The sequence below is a fragment of the Parasteatoda tepidariorum genome, chromosome 3 (genome assembly GCF_043381705.1).
Source record: "Parasteatoda tepidariorum isolate YZ-2023 chromosome 3, CAS_Ptep_4.0, whole genome shotgun sequence".
Classification (NCBI taxonomy): domain Eukaryota; kingdom Metazoa; phylum Arthropoda; class Arachnida; order Araneae; family Theridiidae; genus Parasteatoda; species Parasteatoda tepidariorum.
This window is the reverse complement of record NC_092206.1, coordinates 52180379-52205069: the sequence shown is the minus strand read 5'-3', so window position 1 is coordinate 52205069 and position 24691 is coordinate 52180379. Positions and strand designations below refer to the sequence as shown.

The 24691-nt window shown below is 28.3% G+C and overlaps 1 protein-coding gene across 1 annotated transcript in view; it reads left to right on the top strand.

The window, feature by feature from the left end:
• The window catches only part of LOC107441319 (cartilage oligomeric matrix protein-like), a 301899-nt gene that overhangs the window by 211991 nt on the left and 65217 nt on the right, over positions 1 to 24691 (top strand). Inside the window, exons 7-8 of the mRNA XM_043046110.2 lie at positions 8317 to 8472; positions 14595 to 14815. Of these exons, the coding sequence (XP_042902044.1) occupies positions 8317 to 8472; positions 14595 to 14815 (377 nt within the window). The remainder of the gene's footprint in view (positions 1 to 8316; positions 8473 to 14594; positions 14816 to 24691) is intronic.

The window sequence follows — 24691 nt, the reverse complement described above, 5'->3', positions numbered from 1 at the left end:
TATAAGTATTTAATTGAAATGCTGAGATTTTAAATGCAAAGCAAGTAGATTCGCTTCAATTTTCCAATAGTATGTATTTACTGTTTTTCAGTAAAAAACTTAAACCAATCGAATGAAGTAATATTTTGATGCATAAATTATTGCAAGTAAGCTAAAATTGGTTAATCTTGAAAAATTTTTTATTTGAGCAAAAGTAAAAGTTATAGAGATTCCAAAGGCTGTGTTCTTTAACTGGAAATAAGTTCAATTATTTTAAATTTTTAAATTTTAACTTTTTAAAGTAAATACCGTTTAAATGCTTCAAACCTATTACAGAATTAAGTACTTTAAAGATTAAAAAGTTTATTTTGAGATCGATAAGCCACGAAAAATGTCTATTCTTTATTTAAAAAAAAATTTCTGGATTATCACTGCCACTCAGTAAGGCCTTCAATTATAGATTCTAGAACAATTTTAGAACTCTTATGTAGGTCAAGGTAAATATTAGAATTTTCCTATATTTCAGCAATTATTTGCTATACTCCTCGAAACATATTCTTATATATTGTAATAATATTCTTCCATGGTTTTTCCCCTATAATAGAATAATTAGAAAATGTCACTCAAGTTTTTTGATGAAATATCCTTCGACCTGGTCTAATTTTGAAGAAATACTGACCTTTGCCTTCTCAATCAGGTTTAAAATTTGGATTTTAATAAATTTGATTTCACTGTGACGCTTTGATGAACGTTTTATTTGCATAAATCTTATTCTGTAACTAAGTTATTTCCTAAACTGCATTAGTGTTGTTACATTCAAAATTAAGATAAAAGCTTAAAAAGTAAAAATAGCAAATTTCAGGAGGATTCAAAATTTATGGGGCTCCGTCACTCAATCATAAATATTTGAGGATTTTTTTATTTAATAAACTTTCTTGGAAATTATGAAATAATATTATATTTATCTCTATCATAACTCGAGAAAATGTTTTATTTTTTTTACTCACATTAAACTTCAAACGACGCTGAGATAATAAGTTTTTTTCCCTCGCTGATCATTTTTGAAAGCTTTTTTTTCTAATTTAAAAACGAAATCTCGCAGTATTTATTTCATATAATTTCATGAAATTTGCAGGATGTATATTTAGTTATATTATGCGCTACAGTTTGTTTTCACGAAATTACATTTTATTTTTTAAATAGTAAAAAAGAATGACAGGAAAATTGTATTTTTAGGAACCCTTTAACTTTTTTTTGTCGCCCGGTGGCTGAGCGGTAGCGCTTTGCGCTCCCGTGCCACAGGTCTTGGGTTCGATCCTCGGGCCGATCAAGGTTGACTCAGCCTTTCATCCCGTCAGTGGGTCGATAAATGAGTACCAAGCATGCTTGGGAACTAAACACTGGGGGTTCCGAGTTCGGCTGACCACCTGACCAGAACATCTGCTCCTGCACCCCAGAACCCAAGGTCAAGAAAACTGAGATGGGCACAGTAGGCCTTGGCCCTCTATGGGCTGTCACGCCACTGAGTTTAGTTTAGTTTGTAATTTTTTTAAACAGTAATTTTTTTAAACATTTTTTTTAAATAGCAAAATATACTGGAAATAAACTATAGCCTTTTCGATTTCAAAGTAAACCAAAATTTTTAACAGTGAAACACATCATTTTCCCTTGTTTCAAAAATTTGAAACTTAAATTTTTTGAGTTCTTTAAATTTAAAAAAAATAATTAAACGTATTATAGAAGATTTGCAAGCTTTTTATACATTATTTAGGATAAGAGCACAAAATGATTCTACACAGTGCATAGGCTTTGAATGAAATAATTGTATCTCGGGCATCAATAATCTATTAAAAATAGTATATTTTAATATTTTTGACATTACAACCTTACTTAAATCCATTATTGTCTGGAATTCTCTAAATAAGACATATTTCAATGGCTGAATATAATAAAGTTACATTTCTGATATATTATACGGATGAAATTATTTCAAAAATAAATATGTCACTTTGAAGTGTGTAGTTATTTTAGTAATGAAAGTTATTTTTCAAAGAATGAATGTTTTCATGGTAAATGTATTCCATCTATAGAAATTTCTCATTATCCAAATGCAGCTTTATATCTACATATTTTATTACTTATAAAGGCGGAAAGCAATATTTCCTCTTCGCGATTACGTGTTATTACTATCGTTTACTTATGCATATCGATGCAAAACTTCGCAACCTATCCTAGGTATCGAATGCTAAGAACTGCCTCGGGTATAACTGTAATTGTTGTTCTACAAGATAGCCATCAGAATGTCTGATATCGCTGAATTCAAAATGAGCGGACCTGGTGTTAAACGCGGTTTACCAGAAACGAAAAGGCAATTTTGTGAAATTCATATCTGCTGATTCAGTAATTAGAAATCGGCACCATCTAACCTTAGTGGAGGATATTTACTGATAAAAGACGAATATTAAAGTGTATCGATAGTTTTATATACATTATTTTATTGCTTATTTTATTATGATTTCAAATGAAAAAGTGCAGTTGTATTTTAGAACACGAATGTCAAAATAATGAATAAACATTAATCATACTCAATCTCAAGTAATTACATTTATTTTTTTAACAATAATTAATATTTCCTGTTAATATTTAATTGCGTGAAAAAAATCCAGCACTATATTTTTAATTATATTTATTGTATTTTATTATATTTTTTATATTTTAAAAATGTCATTTTATAATTACAAATTGGAGGGAAAAACGAGCATTTTAATATATAATTGTTTTTATTTTTATACATGAAAACAAATTAACTGATTTTAAAAAATTGCAGTGTGAAATTAATAAAAATGCCAAACTAAGCATTAAGTGTTTTACAGAATTATATTTTTAATTTCAATAACTACTAATTTTAACCCTAAATTAGAGCTACACACATAATTGTATTGTATATTCAAGTCAGTTAATCCCATGGGTTACTAATAAGGGTTTTCGTGCTACAAAAATGAAATCATTTTTAGCCGTAAATTTTAGTATTTTAAAAATTGAAGGAATGTCTGTGAATATGCAGTGCTAAAAAAGGAACAATAAACGTACCACCTTGAACAGCGTTTGACCAAAAGATCATATTTACACATTCTGGGACTCTATCTTAATTATTCGAAGGGGTGTCTTCAAGTATACTAATTAGTTATTGCATATATTAAGTAACGAAATCACACAGAGAAACTAATTTTTTTCAGAATAAACATATTTATTTTCGATGGATTTGGCAATCTGAGAAATATATGATCTCAATAGTTTGGTCAAGAGAGCAGTCCAAAGTTAGGATACTTTAATGTTAATTTTACTTTTTACGTATTTTACTGTTTCACGAACTGTTTAGACAACCTTATTGTGTTTATTGTTTATGTAAGAAACAGAAATCTAGTCTACAGTTCAGACAGCATAAATCCCATGGCTTATCTTTAAAAATAAGGAAGATCTCGAGAATGTAGTGATCTACACCTATTAACAAAAGTTAACTTTTTAAATCTTTCACTTCGTGCCTAAAAAATATATTTTCAAATATTCCCTGAATGCCGAACTCCACTGTCTTTTATCTAACTACTTATATTATTTGTCACTTTTTAACGTCATTACAATATATAAAATTTTAGTTATGAAATTAATAAATAATAATTTCATACTTTGAAATTCTCATATATTAAAATTGATTTTATTAAATGGTCTGTTATACGATTGATCTTGTTGCCTTTTAACTATTTACGGTATGATTCTCGCAACTTTTCTTTAATAGTTTTGACCACTTCTGACATTGATGACTGTTTTTCGCATAACCTCTGTGTATTTATTTAGAAGAGCTTATTGATAATTTACATTCTTTAATTATTTTGGGAGAGTTTTTTTAGACGAGTGGTTTTATAGAATTATACCACGATTTCCATGCTGACATAGAAATGTTTCTGTCTGTTCTCATGTTTAATAAATATCCGTTAAGCATGGAAATCGTTTATATTGCAACAATCTCAAGGACCAGTTCAATGCAAAAGAGTCTCCTTTAAAAAGAAAGTGTGTCTTATCATTCTATAATTCCTTAGCTTTCCTATCTCGTGATAAGTATCTACAAATTTACATCTTACAAATGGTCGGAAAAAAACCTGAAGATTTATTCTTTTATTTTTTCGATTTTTTTTCCTAACATTTCTATAAAGTCCATCTTAAAAAAACTTATCATTAAGCTTTAAGAATAGGTCTAATTAATGAAGTCATCGATATGATTAATAAGTAGCTCTCATATTTTGTGTGTATCAAAAAGTTTGCCGGATCTAGGTCAGCACAGGTTCCACAACCTTGAGGGCACTGATAATATTTCCTCTTTTATTTCAAATTTAGTTGGAACAGCATTTAATAATTTCTTTATCTGAACAATGCAGTTCACGTTTATTAATGTATAGCAAACAGCAACTGCTCATGGGATGGAGCGTTTGTCTCCCTTTGAGGTTGGCTAGTTTCAAATATCAGCTGTGGCTGGTTGATACGAATCCTGCTGCCGGTTCACATCGACTACAGTGCTGATATAAAATATCTTCAGTGGTAGACGGATCATGGGTTAGAGTCCCCTTCCCGTCGAGCTAATTATGGGAGATTTTTGTGATTTTCCTCTTCATGTAATGCAAGTGCGGGTTTCCATCAAAAAGTCCTCCACGAACACTAGTTTGTTCCAATGCGTGATCCAGAAGTTTCCTTGTCTTCTGGATTGGGTTCAAAATAACAAGGCTACTGAGTTTCACATAGCAAATTCAAAATTTGATCGGCTGTTTAACGCTGGTATGAAATATAAAAATAACATTAAGGGATAGATAAATACAGTTAAACTTAACAATTATATCAAGTCCTCATAATTTGTGTAGGAAAAAATAAAATGACTTATTAAAAAATACAATAGGAAAAAAAGTTTAAAATAATTTTGAAATGTGCATGAAAACGTTTAGATTGATTTCGTGACATAGTCCAGTTTGACCCCATTCTTCGGTTCGAAACTATGTATCATATTTTGTTAATTATTTTTCTAATTAACTTGTGAGGAAAGCAAGACTAACAATACGTCTAATTAACTTAATTAAATGATTTAATGAACGATCACGATCGACTATCTCAAATTAAGACATCGCTTCATAACTCCTAATTTGATAGCCCTACAATGAACACGTTTTCTTATCAGCAAACGATTCATAAATATAGCAATTACAGCCCACCTATTAGAAGACAGACTTTATCCATTCTGTTCACGAAATTTCCCATGCGGTTTGGGAGGGAGCACGTTTGCGCGAAAACTTTCCCAAGTCCCAATTAAACTTCCCCATTAAGGTCCAGGGACCCTAATGCCCACTCATATACATCCCGGTCTGGCCAGCTTTACTGGGAATCAAGATTCCAAAAGTGCTTTTGCGCATCTTCGCATGGAAGATCTTCGTATAATTCCTGCTTTGTGAACAAGCTTTAATAGGGTTTCCAAAAGCCGGTGATACTTCTAACAGGGAAGTTTAACTGTGGTGAAATATTCTCTTGGTTGAATATTTAAAAGTTAGCAGCTCTGTTCCTTCATAAATATAACCTTTTATTTAAGATATTTGAAGCGTGATTGGGATTAAGTAGTTTCTGCGTTGATGCTTGAAAAGGAATGTTTAGTAAAATATTAATGGGAAATAAACATAAGCCTTTGAAAGTTAAGCTAACGAGTGATTTAGTTTTGACAAAATTGGTTTAACGGTTTGTCATTTATAGGAATTTTTTATTAAATATCGTCTTTTAAGATATATCTTCACAATAAATTCAAGAACCAGCTTTATTCTTTTAACGAAAAATGAAATTTATATATTTTGGTACCAAAATTGAATCGAAACGAAAAAAAATCCCAAACGTGTATTATGAGAAGTTATTGATTTCAGTTTTTGAAGATTCGAACATAAGTTGTTGAACATAATATTTTCAAATGTGTTTTTAAAAACAATTATTTAATAAGCTTTAGTTATTTTTCAAAAAAATTTTTTTTTGTTTAAAAGCTGAAATGTAACACGATATATAATTGTATAAGTCGATTGTGAAAAATGTATTTTTTATAATTATATAATATTATATTATGCTATTGTAATCTTCCAAACTTAATACGCTCCTTATAAAATAAATTATTATTATTTCCAAGTATAATAGATGGTATTTTAAACGCTAGATCTTTTATTCCAATCCATAGTAAGATCTAAAATTCTTTATGAATGTTACAATTGAAACATATTTATAAATTAAAGATATTTCAAATTTCAAATTAACGCTTTAAGAATGCATGCAAGAATACTTTATATTGATAAAGAGCTTGTTTATTTTAAGTAACTGTTAGATTTTAAATCCTTATTATTTTTTACTAATTTACTAATTCCACTGTTATATGGGACCTATTTACCTACAATTTCTTCAATTTATAAGAAACCATCAGCAATATACAAGTTGTCTCGAGTTAACAGAGTATAAGATGAGCCAAAAGATTAAAATTGATCCTCGGAGATGTCTTGAGATTTTGGTGACAAATAATCCGTCAACATAACTCCATCTATCATTTCTGTCGTACTAGTAGCTATTGACCTTTGTCATACTCTCCCATTTGTCAAATTCTGTTTGCTAGGAAATAAACTGAAAAAAAGGTATCTAAAGTTATTATTCTTACTGTATCCTACAAGAAAAAATAACTCAAGTGCTGTCATATATTTTAAAGAAAACTCAATTTTTTAAGCTAATTACAATGAAGGAATATTTCTGAAAAAGTAAAAAGTGAATCAAATTTTTTTTATTTAACTATTTTTAAGACGATAAGTAAATTTTATGCATCGTAAGCAGGAGATTAAATTTTCAGATTTTCGAGAGAATGAGACTTTAAAAAAATGATTTTTTTCATATTGCTGGAATAAAGTAATACCATAACATCGAAAATAGCAAAATGAAATTCTAGTGCTTTGGTACTGTTAACAAATGCCGAGACACACAATAAATACAAATTATTTTTCATTTTTTTTATTTTCTTTCTACGACTTTATATGATGTTATAAGAATGAGGCCTACATGTTAAAAGTTGTGTTTGGTGAAAATTGTGTTTGAGTTTGCTTTAAAGTTTTGCACACAATAAAAAATCATTGTTTCGAATTCATTTCTTTACATCACAAAAAGGGATGGATTTTAAAGGGAAAAATATTCTTAATTTAACCCTTTAAAAGCCATGGGAAGTGTACTTCCCACCAGAATGATTTTAAAATGTCGAGGAGAAGCCACCAATTATTTTGCCGTAATCTACTGATGACTTCAGTTACAAGTAATAATTATAATAAAGTGCTTTATTTACATTAGTTATATGTGTAAGACTAATGGTTATTGTGTGGTAAAGAAAAAAAGGCCAACAACGAGGAGTCACTTTCCCTTTCGCGTTCTATATATTCTTTCATTCTATCTTTTTAGATTAAATTTATTTGTAGTTATAAACTCAGAACTTACATATCGGTTTATTTATAAGTATATAAATTCAAATGTTTGGCCAAATTTTTCAATTAAGGAAAAATTATGAAAATATCATCTACCTTCGCCCCAAAAAATAGAATTAAAAGCCAAATACATTTTAGGTAATAAGATAAATGTTCTTTTAATGAATTAATCTCAATTCAGAAAATATTTTTGCATAAATTTTCTGGAAAAAAAATGACAATTATGCATTTATTAGCAATAGAAAGACTGAATAACGATGTATGCCTATGCAGATATGTTGAAATAATCTTGTTTCTTTTAATAATGCTGGTTGTACCTTAAACCTTCTAAAAGTTACCTTATACATAAACCGACTTGGGGCTATGGAGTACACAACACAATATCTTAGTCATTCTAAATATAAGGTCCTATAAATACGTTATTAAGGCTAACGCATAATTAAATAGGTACTAGAATTGGATCAAGTTATAAAAAGAAATACTCAATACTTTCAGTAAGTTTTTTTTTAATTATAAAGAAATAAGAAACCAAATGATCCAAAATGGGCCCAATCGTCTTTCAAGTCTAAAAAGCAACTATGCAAATCACATTTAATGTTCAATGCTTTATTTACTTCAAAAATTTCTGTTTTAATTTATTGATAAGATAACTAACTACGCTCATCGCTTTTAAGTGATATTTTCTACTTAAAACTGATATTAAATTAAAACTAAATCTGTATCCTTGCCATTAAAACCCCCCTGAATAATCAAGTTTCCAATAGAAACTATATTTTTTACTGATTTCATATGTAATGTGTATTTCCTTTTGTTGCAGTACACAAACATTGCCGTGATAATCCATGCTATCCCGGTGTACAGTGTGCTGATTCTGCTGACGGATTCCGTTGTGGATCATGTCCTAGAGGATATTCTGGTGATGGAGTGCGATGTGAAAAAGTAACTACTTGCAATGACCGACCATGCTATCAAGGTAAGAGCTTGTATCATAATCATCTGTTTGATTTACTTACACAAAATGTCCAGTATCACAGATACTTTTTGCTTTGATATCATAATTGAATCTTCTCATTATTTTTCACTATTAAATAATTAAGGATTCTACGACCCTACCTAAAAATAACCTAAGAATCTGTCGTAATTATCTGGGGTTTTTTTTTGGAATTTATGTCAGATTTAGTTTCTGGAAAAGCTTGAGTTCGAAACTCTGACCAAATTACGAAACTTAAACTATTAAGTTATCAAACTGACGCATTTGGCTTCACTTCATTAAAATTCAGCATTCATTAGGGTCTAAACTAAATTAAAATTTCTTAGTTCATTGAAGTTTAATAATTTATTTATTATTTATTTTTACTTTTTGAAAATAGTCTTTTGAAATAAAAGAATTAGAATAAAATATACTGACGCGTTTTTTGAAATCGAATGGCAGAAATGTTTCTGAAAAATTTAAATTTTGATTACATTTAGTATAGTTGTAGTACGAATTTATAACTGAAAAATAGGTAAATATAAATGGCTGTATAATGTATAAAAAGTATAAGTTACTAAAATTTAAAATAGAAAATTAAAAAAAGATAATTTTAAATCTGGAAACTTATCTTATGCATATTAGTTGCTTCAAATATATCTTGAGAGATTCATGTTTCATTACTTACTTTGAGTATATCATAATTAAAACAGTATGATAAACAATGTAACTATGCATTTTTTTTGTTTTGACAAAATGGCGCATAAAATATAGTAATGAATGTGCTTTACTATAGAGATATAATTTTATTATGCGCTTGACGTATAAAATTAATAGATATTTGTCAAAAAAGTATTTTATAAATCTGTAGTAACCAGTAACCAAATTATCTTAGTACTAAATTTGAACTATAAAAATAATTTTATTAATATTCATAAGAAACTCATGCAAATTTTAATTTCAGATTATACCACCTCGGGTGGAATCTGCCTTTACAACGTCTTTATTATATATCTTTATTGTATAGACAATGTCTTTATTATGTAGACATAGGAGATTATTAGAAAAACAATGGACCAAAACAATGGTATCGAATATCTGGTAAATATTTTAACTTCATCGAATAAAAATGCATTTTAGGGATTAATACAGAATTGAAAAAAAAGACTTTAAGTTGAATTTCTTTTATTTTAGAACATAAGATAAAAAAGGTTTTACAAAAAATACCTTTAAGACCTAAAAGCTCTAAAATATTTACTCTTTTTCGTGTTCTTTCTTTAAAAAAAATGAAATTTAGTTTATAGATCTCAGCACCTCGAGCATTATATTTCTTACGAACATAAGTTTGAAAGAAAAAAAAACTGTTAAATAAACTTTCAAATATATATATATATACGCATTTTTAACTTTTTTAAAAATGTGTTTCAGATCAGCAAGAATTTAATAAAAGTTTCGAAAGGATATTTCATAGCAATTTTTCGATACTTAAGAAGTTTCTGTAATATCGAATTCCTTTTCAGGTCTGAAAATACAGAGAAACACATTCATTTTTAGTAAAGTAAATTTCTATATCGAAAGGACTAGAATACTTGAACATAAAAAAACTACTCAAATTTATTGTATTATGCCGTATTGTTTAAGTATGTAAAAGAGCCTGAAGCTAGGTTAAAAACTGGTCTCTAGGTCAAACTATGCTGTATTCTTAAAGCAGATAATAAAGTCCTTCCTATGATCTTGATAAATTTTAAAAGTTTGTGATGTATAGATTCACCAAATAAAGATTGAAGATCAGGATAAAAGTTCGTTTCTTATTTGTATCGTCTACAGTCGGTAGAAATAGGTTTAATGATAATAACCTTCTATCACCTAAGAAATCATTTCAAATCTTTATGATCTTCAGGACTTAAACAGAGCCTGTACTCTTCAGTGGATACCAGCACAAGATGACATTGCAGGCAATGAAAATGCAGATAAATTAGCCAAAGATGCCAGAAATCTCAACCTTAATGACTGGAATGTCTCCATCCAAGATGCAAATGCAATCGATAATCTAAACTAAGAGAAAAACCAATTCCAACGAAGCACATGATTTGTAATATAAATGTAGATAGATCCACAACAAAAACTATAGCCAGGCTGAGAACCAATCACCACAGAGGCATGAAGATAGACAGAGAGGGCAGGAAAGTGTATAGGAATTGTGAAAACTCCCCAGATACGCAGCTGACACCATGCCACATCTTTGAGTGTCCAGCAGTGAGTGCTAATCTGAGAGAAATATGAGTCTTGGCGTCATTGATAGACCTTTATGACGATAATATCAAGCAAATCGCAGAAGCAGTAATCAAGACGTATGAAAACATTTGATTCGGCTATGTCATAGACACGACAGAAAAAAAATAATAATAACAGTTTGACATTATGAAAAAATAGGTGCAGGTTTGTCTTTAAATAAATGCATATTGAAAAACTAATAAGCACCTATTTACTACCTAAAAACTACCTGATAATCAATGATGAGGTGATAAAAAAATATGATTGCAGTTTAGAAATTAAGTACGATTGTTATAGTATAAAATCAACAAATAGTGCATATTTTTTAACTTTATTCTAAGGGTCTTCAACCTTTTGCAATTCGAGGGTCACAACAATAATTCGGAAAATCGCAAGTGCCACTCATGTTTTAGATAAAGGTAAATAAATTCAATAGTAGGAGGAGAAAAGTAGTTCATCTTAGTTCGATAAAGTATTGAATATTTTATGTTCTGTAATTTTGCTCTCGGATCGAATAAAACTAACTAATGTTTTATGCATTCATGAAATGTTCACAATTTGAACAATACTGTGTTTACTAATTTCTTTGATGGTTGATCCAAAAATCTGTTATTATAAGCTAATTTATTTATTTCCATTTCGGATGAAACTGGCTTGTATGAATTTGTAAATACGAGTACGAAGACGAGTGATTGACAATAGCAATGAGGGGATTAGATTTATTTAAGACGAAATTGTGAAATGGATACCTAAAACTATACTTAATCATACTTTTTGTCATCGCTGTTTAAAAAAGCTAAATAAACGTACAAAAATTTCTTTTACTTTTTTTAAATAATAAATAAAGAGGAAAATATGAAATGTTAGAAATATACCGAATGGTCAGACAATATTAACAGATCAGTAAAAATCTTTTCAGTGACCTCCAATCCCGACACCCCTTCACTTAGGCTGCTAATACCTTTTACTGTAAAACCTATTTTTACCGGAATATGTTACGGAACAAACAATCTGACAGGTAAACTTTTTGCCAGGTTTGATTGCTTTACTTTGGATACAGAATTTAAAGTTTCTTGTGAGTTTATCGCAGCGCAATTGTATCCGACTTGTGTCATTAAACTTTTGTAATCTAATTGTAAATAATATTCTTGGGGGTAATAGGTGGGGCATGTATCAATAATACTAAAACTTACCTTTTTCGGTGTATCTTTTCTGAGTTATCATCGATAAATATTTTATCGCTTTGAAATGTTTTGGGGATATTTCAGATTATATCAGTTATATACTGTGATAATGTTATAGCGTAAACTGGAATACGCACTTTTTCAGTTGAATTTTCGCTCAAAAATGATAACTTTTTAAAAAATTAAAAGTTTTCAATTCATAATTTTTCATAAAAAAATGTCACTTACCACAGTGTAAAGATTTATATGTAAATATTCTGCCAAGAAAAACTATAGCAATGTCTTGTTTAGACTTTGTTCGTTTAGTCTTGTTTTTGTTCTGTTTGATGATGAGGAAAGGTACTTCGAAAAATCTGAAGGGCAGATTCAGGCATCTGAAGGGCGGATTTGTTGACCACTCTTTCAGGGGCACCATATTAGGTGGGCCAACGTTACTCCCACAGTAAGGACAGATACAGAGAATGAAGGAACATCCATGCCTTGCCCGGGATTCGAACCCAGAACCTTTCTGATGCAAGGCCAGTTCCCTGACCCCTACACAGGCTGGTCGGCTTTTGGTGTGTCATAGCATAAATATTTTCATGCATGTACACATGTACTATATACGCATGAAACTAAACTATATACTATTCTGAACTTACATATATTTTTGAAATATATAAACTGTATTTTGGAGACAATATTTTATTATGAAATATTTAGCGCATGGTTATGTATTAAACTCTATTTTTCATTGAGTTCTGATTCGTTGAACAATTTAATCAAATATAAAAAAGAAAAATAACTCGCAAGATTTAGCTTAGTGCGAAAAGGAAGCTCCATAAAAAGAATTGGAAGAAAAACGGAGATTTGTTACTTCTAAAAGCTTTTGCAATATTATTTACGTGAAACTGTTCCTATTTAGTTTTTTTGGCATTATAGCGAACACTATTATTACTTCCAAGCGCTGTTTGCGAAAGAAAATAAAGGAAATATTATAAAAAGATGGAAAAAAAAGAAACTGAGTATCCGTTTCCCGATTCTCATACTTTTGCAGGAAACTTTCTTTTCGGGAGTTCTTTCATTCTGAAGAATACGTAAAAAACACATAAAGGTGTGTGAATAAAGAAAATAAGTTCTTTTACTAACATCTATCTTTTGAGAAGCTTAAGAAAGTATATTTCAGGAATCTATATATTACTCTTACGAAAGTGATAAATAAACATTAAACAATATTTCTTATTATTATTGAATTGTTAACTCTTTTGCAATCAGACTAAACAATAGATCTCTATTTTTTATCCAATTCATAGTAATATATTCATTGCTCAAATGAAAAAATGCTATTATCTGAATAAATTTTGAACGTAATATAGAATTTTAAAGTAAAAATTCATCAATTTAACTTATGCTAATTATTTAGTGTTGGTAATAAAGTTACAAAATGAGATCTAAAATTTAATTTTTCTTGATAAACTAAAATTTATTTATAAACGGATTTGGATTTTTGACCTTAGAGGTCAATTGCTCCACTTTGGTAAATCTAGTCTTGAAAGTTTAATCAAGAAATAGGTTGCTAAGATCATTGCAACATTTTTCTGAAGTTAATTACAAAAATTATTTGGGCAGAATTAAAGTCATTTCTTTATAAACTGTACTACTTAATGAATTGACTTTTATGTTCTTTATTTCTACAATTTTTAATGAAAGTCTAAGAAAAACTTAATGAAATCTATTGAGCTGTTTGTTGGTGAGTTATAAATAGCTCAAAAAGCACGTTTGGGGAATTAGGCATTAACCGAAATGTGCATTTAAAAAACTGAGCACAGATCAAAATGCGTATTTAAGAAAATTGAAGCAGCACAAGTTGTACCTCTTCAAGGTTAAGTGTGAATTTTAACAACTATATGAAAAATACCTATAGATATTCTTATGAAAAATACCTATATGAAAAATACCTATATGAAAAATACCTATAGATATATAAATATACTTAGCCGAACTTCGTTCTGGCTAAGTATATTTCAATTGCAACTTTTTATTTGTAGGCATTCAGTAACAAAATAACAACAAATTAGTGTAGCTATCTTTGAAACTCTGTTTTATCAAAAAAAATTTCTGAAGCTTGAAAAATTAATACCAATAAATATACGTATCCCATAGATATGAAAAATGGCTTTCTATACTTCCAGCACCCCGGGATTTAGAAAACCTGATCCACAGAAAAGGAAATAAAAAAATTGGCTTAGAATGTAAATTACAAAATTGCCGTTGGAAATGAAACAATTGTCGATATTTTAATATGCATTTGCTCCCCCTCACATACTTTTTTGAAAGAAATCTATCAGTATAAATATTCTTCTCATTCAATCTTTCATCAATCTCTCATTCAATCTTAAACATTCAAATCTCTAAATAATAAAGTGGTATTCGAAAATCGTGGTTTGGGACACTATATTCTGCGATGAGATTTTATCTTGAAAGCTTTTACCATCAATCTGGATTTGTTGGTTAAATTATAGAACACCCAGAATATAAATTCATGTCATTTATGAAATATTTATAATATTAATGTTCACAAATATACTAAATATACAAAGACATATACATCAGACGGGCATTTTTGCACTCAATTTGCAATTTTACTATGCATTTACATATATTTATAAATTTTATTTATTTTAATAGGTGTAGCCTGTTATGACATGGAAACTGGATATCGATGTGGACCATGTCCACCTGGCTATACTGGTGATGGCGTGAGCTGCAAGCCAGCGAATCGCTGCTCAGAAAATCCATGTTGGCAGGGTGTACAGTGTGTGAACATCGACACTTCTCCAGGTTATATTTGTGGACCTTGCCCTCAAGGTTTTTCCGGAAACGGCACTTTTTGCGAAGATATTGATGAAGTAAGATTTCGATATTTAATTTATTTGAACAGTGAATGAACCTGTAAATATAAATCATCATAGAAAGTAACATTCCGCATTTAAATATAAAGCTATTTCATTGTGTTTTTCATTACCTCGATTCAAGTAAACGACAAAAGAAGTCCACAAATAATTTATAATTTTATAAATTATTATGAAAGTTAAAATACTGATTTTTCACTTATAATTGTCTCGTAATGTAGTTTATTTTAATGGAAACATTGTACATATTAACATTAGCAAATTTTAGTAGTACTATGGCTTGGCAGCAATAATGGTTCAACACTCTTCTCTGTGTTAGGTTTCATCTCAAAGAGAATCTTCCTTAACTTTCGGTGTTCATTTTCAAAGTTGCTAATGGATTTGCATCGTAATTTTTATTTACATTGTTTCCTCAATTGTTAGATTTTTATTTTTTTGTCACCAAGTTTAATTTACAATTACAGATATTGACTAAGAATTTTTCAATTCTTGAAAGTAAAATTAAAGTAAAATTAAGTAAGTAAAATTAAGTATTAAACTTTGACTTATACATTCAATACATCTATCTATAAAATGTGTAGTGCACTACATGTGTACATAAAGAAGTAATAGATAAAATGACTGCCATTAAGTTTGCTAAATTTTTAATAAGAAAAGTTATAAAATATTTACAAATCGTGAGTAAACTGACTTGATTTGTACAGCTTTTGTAGCTTAAAAATAAGTATTTGAATTTTAAATCAGAATTTTAAAACATATATATAATAAAAATTAATAAAAACCATATTGTGTCTGTATCCCTATATTTTGGAGTCAAAAATCTGAATCCATTGAAAAACTGTATGTTTATTCCGAAAAAGTAAGTTTCTGTGTCTGTTTGCATAATTTAATATTTTGTCTGCTCTAACTTATTAGAATATTTGAGAGCAGCCCGGCGAACCATTAGGATTGAGTTCAGGAAAGTGAAAATCCGATCATTAGATCAAAAGCTATTTAGGGTGATTTTCAGGAATGTGTCTTTTTAAAGACAATCTTATCTGAATTAAACTACTCTGCAAAAAATATTACCATACTAATCATATTTAGGCTACATATTTAAAACGTAGCGTTTTTTGTTTTTCTTGTGTGTTGGCGAGTATCTGAATGTTTCTTAATCCATACTCTCCGAGGGTGAGCATCCTTGTCCATGGCAGTTAGTGATTCCTACTGTGACATAGTAGAGCTAAGATTACTGCTCATTTCGCCTTATCATAAAAAATCAAATTTTAAAAAAAAATAATAAAAGTATTTCAAAAACAAAAATTTAAGTCATAGAAAACACTAACGGTATTCGTATTGGCTTTTACATAGGTATAAGAATAAATTGGCTTAAAATGCATAAGACCATTTTCCCCGTATCCTCCGGACATGTGAACGTGCTAACACTTTCGTATAAAAAAAGATTTGAATATAAAATGCTTTTCTGAAATAATATCATTCTGCATAAGAAAAATCAGATCAGTTAATTAAATCTCAATCAAGAGATTATTAAATGCAAGCTAAAATGTGTTTTTGATAGCAGTGAGAGCATGGAACCCCTTGTTTAATTTTTATTTATTTATTTAGTTAAGTACGCATTTGTGAATAAGCAGTATTTTATAAACGCTCTTCTGTAAATTGATGGTATCAAGTGCTACAAAAAAGGGAACTAAAGTTAATTTATAAAAAAATTAAGGTTTTATGTCGCTAATAAAGAGTTAATACTAGAGACTAGTAACCATTTCCAAATCAAAAACTAACAGTGCTCACCTATAATTTTTATTATTCGTTTTAAAATCGAGCATTGCAAAAAGTAATGTATTACAAGAATAAAGTAGTAGATTTTGTACTCCAAATTTTGATTTGCGACATTTTAAAAAAACAACCTATTTCTAAAATTGTTATCTTCATCAAAATTGTACAAAAACATTCCATTATGTTCGTAAAATACTTTTATTATTTCATACTTTTCATTACAATTTTGACTACTATGGAATGTAGATGATGGCTATTGGACGATTTCTCTTAATACACATTGGCTATAATAATTGACACTTTATTTAATAAATCTTTAATCATTATCAATAAGTTAAATCTTTTAAAAGTTATTTAAACTTATGTTATTTTGTTACCAATATTTAAAATTAAAATTAAACTTACAAGATAATGCAGCAAATGCATCATTATTTTTATTAATTATTTCCTAAATTTTTTTTGTTCAATTTCTTAGGAAATTATATTAAAGCGCATGGTTGCAATAAACAATTGGAGATATTCTCTAATGAAATTAAATAAAATATTGATATTTGTAATATCTACAAGCATTCTCCAAATCATGTTATTATATAAATCTAGTTATCACACTTTATTCAAAACAGTGTGAAAATGGAAACAATAGACATTTGATAAAAGGAAGAAGCCTTTAGAAGACTTAAGGAAAAGTCGCCTATTAATCATTATTTATGTAAATATTCAAATTCACTAATCCCGTTGTTCTCCGGTTTCCAAACCAGCTTGAAATTAATAGCTGAACATCACTCAACTTAGTTATCTTTATCTTCTTATTTTGAATAAATACTAAATTATTCATGAGGCCTGTTTAATGCGAGATTCAACGCGATTTAATTCAAGTTTAAACTAAATTGCTTTGTTTTGAACTATATTTATCAATAAATGTCATTTCCAAGAAGTTTGTAAGTTTATAAAATACGCTAGTATATAAATTTTTTTGACAGCTTGTTTATTATTTTAATGGCTTATAGTATTTTCTTTCATGAATAATATTGTGAGTCAAAAAATACCGTTTTACTTCTGTTTACTTACGATGATCGAGAATTTTTTAGACTGGTTTTTACTGCTCTTGTCGTTTTTCTGCAATTATAATTCTTTAAAACAAAATAAGAAACATTTCGTCTTCGAATATGAAACATTTTTATACAATTTATAGAAATGTTTCTTATTCCAAGAATTCAGTGAAAAAAAATTCTAAATGACATTTAAGTGAATAAGTAAATTAGCTTTAAAGTTTTTACGTTCTTCTTTGTGTGTCAGGTAGTAAAGATTACTTCTGGATTTATTTCCTTATTTGAAAGCTTTTATAATTTGTGATAATTTCAATACGCTTTTGAACTATTCGTGTCTTAGCGTTCTCACTCTTTGCGTTATAATATGCAGCAAAAAAAGACTTTCAACCGCTTTCATCGACTGCTAGTTGCCAGAAACTAAGATCTTGAATTCCTGAAACAATTTTAATCCAAATTTTCAAGACATTTGTCCAACTCAGATTCATGGAAATAAGTTATAAAAAAATAGTTACTTACTTACTATCCCTTTGAATATTTTGGTATAATATGAAAATAAACATGGAAATTTTTTAAATTTTGATATCTAATTTTTTGCAGTAAGTTATCTTTATATTTTGTAGTTTTTATAATCAATTACTATATTAAAATAAATTTGAAATATACCAAAATAACTCGGGTTCGACATTGGTGAAAATGGTTGACGAATAATACGGATGTACAAAATAAATGATAAAAATTAGAAAGCATATTCGCAAAACGGTGTAGGGGGGGGGAGCAGGGATTACATTCAAATGCAGGCTATTTTACATAAGAATCAACAGCAATGGGATCGATTTTTTTTTCATGCGACGCTGAAATATTTATTGCTTTTTTATGAAAATGCAGCTTAATCTCAAAATAAAATCGGTGCTAAAATTACCATATTGTAGATCATTTTACCAAAAATAAACTTTAAAAAAAATAACATGTTTTTCTTCTTTTCTGTATTTACACGGTAGCCGAACTTTTTTGGCAATTAACGCTCTTATAAATTAGATTTAAGCCTCAGTTTTCCTTAAGGTACAAAAGAAAAAAATAATGTAAATATACCTAAATATATATGTATTTTATTTACAAGCATAAAATTTGTAAAATGCATTTATGTTTTAAAACCATTCAGCCGTGCGTTTAAAACCGTGTAAAATGCATTTATGTATCATGTTCTAAAACCGTTCACGCGATTAAGGTAAAAAATTTAATTATTAAATAAAACAAGACTAAAATAAGAATAAAAAATATATTGAATATCTACTTTTTATTCATTTCATTCATTGAATATCTACTTTTCATTCAACTGAGAGGGAGAAATTTAAGTCAATTTATTTCAATTTAATTTCCTGTAGTTATAAATTCTTCTGCCATACCATTGAATGGGGCATGACAATCATTAATGGAGGAAACTCAGTTTGTGTTACTTCTTTTAATTTGTTTGAATGCTACAGGATGTTTTTTAATCTACACATATTTCCAAATCTTTTAGAACTTTAAGATAAAACTAAGTAATTTGAGCCTGCGCGTTAAGTAGTGCAAACTAGTATTCATATAAAGAAACGTAATATCAAAATTTGATGATTCGTTATCAAGGAGGGTCATTATAAAGGTTGTGTTGCAATATTAATTGGCTTTATGTGTATGTGTTGTATTACAGAAAAAGGGCGTATCTTTTAACAACTATAGGGTATAAATGCTGCTGCGAAAATCCGAAATAAGGGAATGTTGACAATCTCCGAGGAATATCTACTTCTACATTGTCGCTTAAGTGAATGTCCAGACTACTTGTTTTCAATTATTATTTAATGTATCGTAGACAATCTATAGTAATTTTTTAAAAAAAAAACAGAGTAAAGAATACTAACAGCTATACAGAGTTATTTATAAATATAAATTATTATGAAATTTTTATCACTTTTACCAAAAAACGTAGTTATTATTAATAATTACCCGTAGTAATGTCTCTACATGGCTTATTCTAAAAATAATGTAGGACATAACAGTATTCTCTATACTGCTTTTAGTATCAAATGTATCAAAAATGTATATATATATTGTTGATCATATTAAAACTTCGAAGAACTCCAAACACACAGAAAAATATTTTCTCTATCTTTATTTTTAATGAAATGTTAATTGTTTGGCTTGATTTTTAAAGAGGCTATTGTTTTCCCTATAATAACATACAGGGAGTGGACAAAATAATGGTAACACTTCTATACTAATATATTTTTCATCTTTCTCAAGAAAATTAAAGTATCATTTTATAATTTCAGAAATGCTTTAATCATGCGATTTCTCATATATATCAATATAGTTTAAAGATCTTAGAGGTTTGAGGGAGCGACCACAAATTACAAACGGAAAAAGTGTTTTTGAACATTATATGCCAAAAAATGTAGCAATAAATTCGTAAATTGAAACAATTATTTTGGTCATTGTATGCAATAATTACTCAAATTTTCGTATATCTAGCTTAAATATTTATGGATTTATGGACAGTTTTATAAAAAACTAATATTTTTGTCTTACAATTTTTGCTATAACTTGTAAAAAATTTAATAAAATTAAAAGAAATTTTTGGAGCAATTTAAAATTAAATGATTTTCGCTTTAAAAGGCGATTAAAAATCCTATAAAACTGTGCAATATATCAGTAATTAAAGAAGCTCTCTTATACAGCGCAAGTGCGAAAACAATTAACATTTTTGTCCCATTTTCCTGTGAATCGTATTAGACAATTAATGAAAGAAGCTCGTTTTAAATATCTTAAAAGTTTAAAAAGTTTCAAGTAATTTTCTTAGTAGTTTTGTACTTTTAAAAAAGAAACTCAAAAGATTTTTTACAAATATTTTGTACCATAAGACAAAATTAAATAACAAATGATAACTTACAATAAACTTTCATACATCGAAATATGATTTCATAAAGAAAGAAAAGAGGCGAAAGAAAATATGTTTCCATGCTGAATGATTCTTATTGTGTTAATAGTACAAAATTATATATAGTACTTGTTTAATAGTACAAAATTAAATTTGTGAAAAGTCCCTTATCATTTCAGTCTTCCTTTTTAAAAATTAGGAAAACTACTTAGTCAATTGCTTGAAATTTTTAAGATATTCAAATAGAACTTTTTTTATTATTTGTCAAATACGATTCTCTGCGACAAAGAAAGAAAATTCAAATTTTAACCACTCATAAGCAGTACTCATATCTTAAACAGTTTTGAGCAAGTTTTTTATATTTTAAAAGTAATAATTTAGTATTAATTTTAAATTTTTTCAAAAATTTTGTTTAATTTTATTAATGAATATTTTTAAAGTTATAGCAAAAAAAAAAGTTTTTTTATAATAATGCCTAGATCTCCATTAGCTAGTTTCACGAAATTTTGTGTAATTATTGCATATAATAACCAAAATAATTGTTTCAAGTTGCGCATTTATTGCTTGACTTCTTTGGCATAATGTGTTCAAAAACATTTGTAATTTATCATCGGTCCCTGAAACTTCTGAAAGCTTTAAAAACTTCATTGAGAATAAGAAATCTCGTATATTCTAAATACTTCAAGATTTTTAAAATGATTCTCTAAGTGGTTTTTGAGACGGATCGAAAAATTTGTTAGTATAGAAGAGTTTCCATTCTTTTGTCCAATCCCTGTAACTTTAGAGTGTTTTTCCACATGGATGCATTTTTGGAGTTTTGATGTTACTTGAAACCCTGATTATTTATTTCTATTTAAGACAGAACTGTGAAGCATGGCATGGTGAATTAATTAAAACTGCACAATGAATAAGCGGTAGGAAAACTATTGCAATTCCTACATCACATTATATCTGTGTATATGAAATTTTTTTGGAATTTTTCTTCGATTTTAACCGAAATTAAACATAGACATTGTTTTAACTCATATGAAAGCAAGTTAGATTTCTGGCAATAATAATTGCAAACATTAAGGAAAAAAATGTTTTTGAAAAATATGAGAAAATAAAAAAAATGCCTTAAAATATTAAAAATTGGTAATTTTTAATGTTTTTTTTTCAATTTAAAAAAAAAACGGAGCAATATTCCTAATTTTTGAAAATTAATTAGTGATTGTAAATTAAATGTGCATGTAAGGCAACTGCAAATAATTTCTTTTACTTTTGTTTAAAACAAATTGTCCTGTAGGCACTTTGATCTTTTAAGGTTAATTATTATTACCTAAAATATGCTTGCCTGGTATTTCCAACACTGTTTTATTATTAAAGGGTTTTGTCTTATATACTCTTGCCCATTATTCAATACACTGATGTCTTCGTTATTTGTAAAGGACAATCATACGATATTTTCAACAGTGGTGGTTTTTAAGGTTAAAGGTTGCTGTCTGTAACACTTTCGAATGTAATGAAATTATAATTGTTCTGAGAGATTATTTAAAACTACTGTGTATCTTGAATACATAGCTATAGTAATAAATTAACAGTGAATTTTAAATTAAAAAAAATTAGAATAAACAAAAAAAAATTTAGTTTATTTTGAAACTGATTAATTTAACTTTTACTTTCATCTCTGGTTACAATTTGTGTAATATCATTAACCGAAAAATCGTTATACTCCAGGGTATATAACACACTTAGATCAAAAGGATAATCAGCGATTCAAGAAATGGCTTTTTTTGAGTCAAAGTTGGACCGTAAAATAAACAATATTGTCTTTTGGCATTTCATGTCTACCCATTTGGAGGAGATTTTGCAACAAACGTCTAATTTAGTTTTCCAAATATTGAAGCACAGAAGAGATTCCATTAAGAGAGCGAGTTCGTAAATGGCAACAGAAACGACCCCTTTTTTGACGGATAATGGAGCTCCAAAGCATTGCTGTTTTCCTAATACACACAGCATTTCGTCAGAAGCATCACAAATGAAGCTGTTTCTTTTGAAACTTTACACTAGGGAGTTCTTTTCTTCCTAAACGTTTAGGACCAGGCACCATTTCTTAGAAGTAAATTGTTCTTTTGCATCACAGTGTATATTCGTTTAATTTTTCTGAAAAATTTCATTTATGTAGAAAATTAATTTTGTTAAATATCTTTTTAATATTTGAAATTGATAGATTATATTTAGGATCATAAGGGATAAGTTTTAATGGAGCTTAATGCAATATTATATCCAGATGTAACTTTTTTTAAAAAAAAATACTCATTTAATGTAATGCATTAATTTTATTACATAAATTTTTAACATAAAGTACCTTCATTTATTCCATAAACAAAAAGGATAGTTTTTAAAGAGGCTTATTTTTTGCAATATCTAAGTAAGAACAGAAAACTTTTCAGAAGAAAGTATTTTTTGCATCACAAAGAATAATCTTTTAGTTTTTGTGCCGTAAAATGCTCATTTAAGTCATTAATTGAAATGTTTATGAAATTCTGAATTAAGAAAAATTAATTTAAAGTATCTCATGATCATAATAAATACGTCTATAAAGAACTTCCAACGTAAAATTAAAGCTAGATCAGAAAAAATTTTAGATTAATTTTTGCATCACAAAATTTAACATTTTAGTTTTTTCCAAAATTAATAATTTACTAATGAGAATAAACTTATTTAAAAGCTGAGATAGCCTGATTGGTAGGACGTTAGGGCCATGTTCAAGAGGTCATAATTTCGATACCCTACGGCCGAAAACTACCGGTGTAATAAATAGTGACTGGTGCACGTTAAATCTGTCGTCACAAAGTCCTCCATGTTCCCATAAAAATTTTATACCTCTTGAGGTACTGAATTAAAGATTGACTGTTCTCTAGTTCAAATCAAAATTACGACCTGTGGATTAATAAATAGATGTATGAATGGGTTTAGCGTGTAATGGGGCAGCGACGTGTGTAGCTGAAGTCGTATTCTAAGCTATAGATGACCCCACTGAGGAACAAGAAGCGCACCCTCTGCCTTAAATTCGTTTGGTTTCACCAAGGAAGCTGGGTGGTATAAGCAAGTGGTATTAGAAACACTAATAACTTATTTAAATATGTTTTTAAAAACCTGAATTATGATAAACGAATTTCAACAATCTCATAATCAAAAGGGGTAATTTCAAACGAAGTTTCTTGTATTATAAATTTAAATCTAGATCAGAACAATTTTTCGTTTATACTAAATTGAATAATTGAACTAGATACAAGCATCAGAAGATGGCTGTATTTTGTCTTAACTTAATTAACTTGTAATTAACATTTTATCACTGTATCTTCAATTAAGCTACGGATATCTTTTTTCCACGTATCAATACAATGTAAGACGATCAATACATTTAGAACCAATTTTTATAAAACTGTCTTTGAAACCACTTACTTTCTATTTATCCAAACATTTTACTTAAGACTGTCCCTTTTCATGCGTGCATGGGTATCGCAAGCAAAATAATTGAATAAAACACGCATAATTATGTAAAAATAAAACATTAAATAATTCCTTATTACCAATTATTTCTTCATAATATTTAGCTTGTGCAGAGAATTAATAATGAGTTTAATTAAGCACATTACATAAGATACATTTACTCAAGATTACTCTTCCTGTATACAAGGGTATAGCAAACAAAATATTGAATAACACTCACATAATTATCTCAAAATAATAATTTCTTATTCGCCATTACTTTTTAAAATATTTACCTTGTATAGAGAATTAATGATGAAATTAATTATACACCTTACTTAAGATAATCCTTTTTCATGTGTTCATGGGTATCGCATAAGCAAAATAATTGATTAACACTCACACATACATAATTTTGTAAAATTAATGCATACAATATCAAATCACCCGTTATCTTTATTTAAAATATTTACTTTATAATGAAAACTAATAATGAATTTAATTCGACACCTTACTTTAGATACATTTACTTAAGATAGTTCTTTTTCCTGCTTTCATGGATATCGCAAAAAAAAATATATTACTGAATAACACACAGAATTATGTTAAAATAATACATGAAAAAATATCTAATCATCCATTATTATCTTTATTTAAAATATTTTT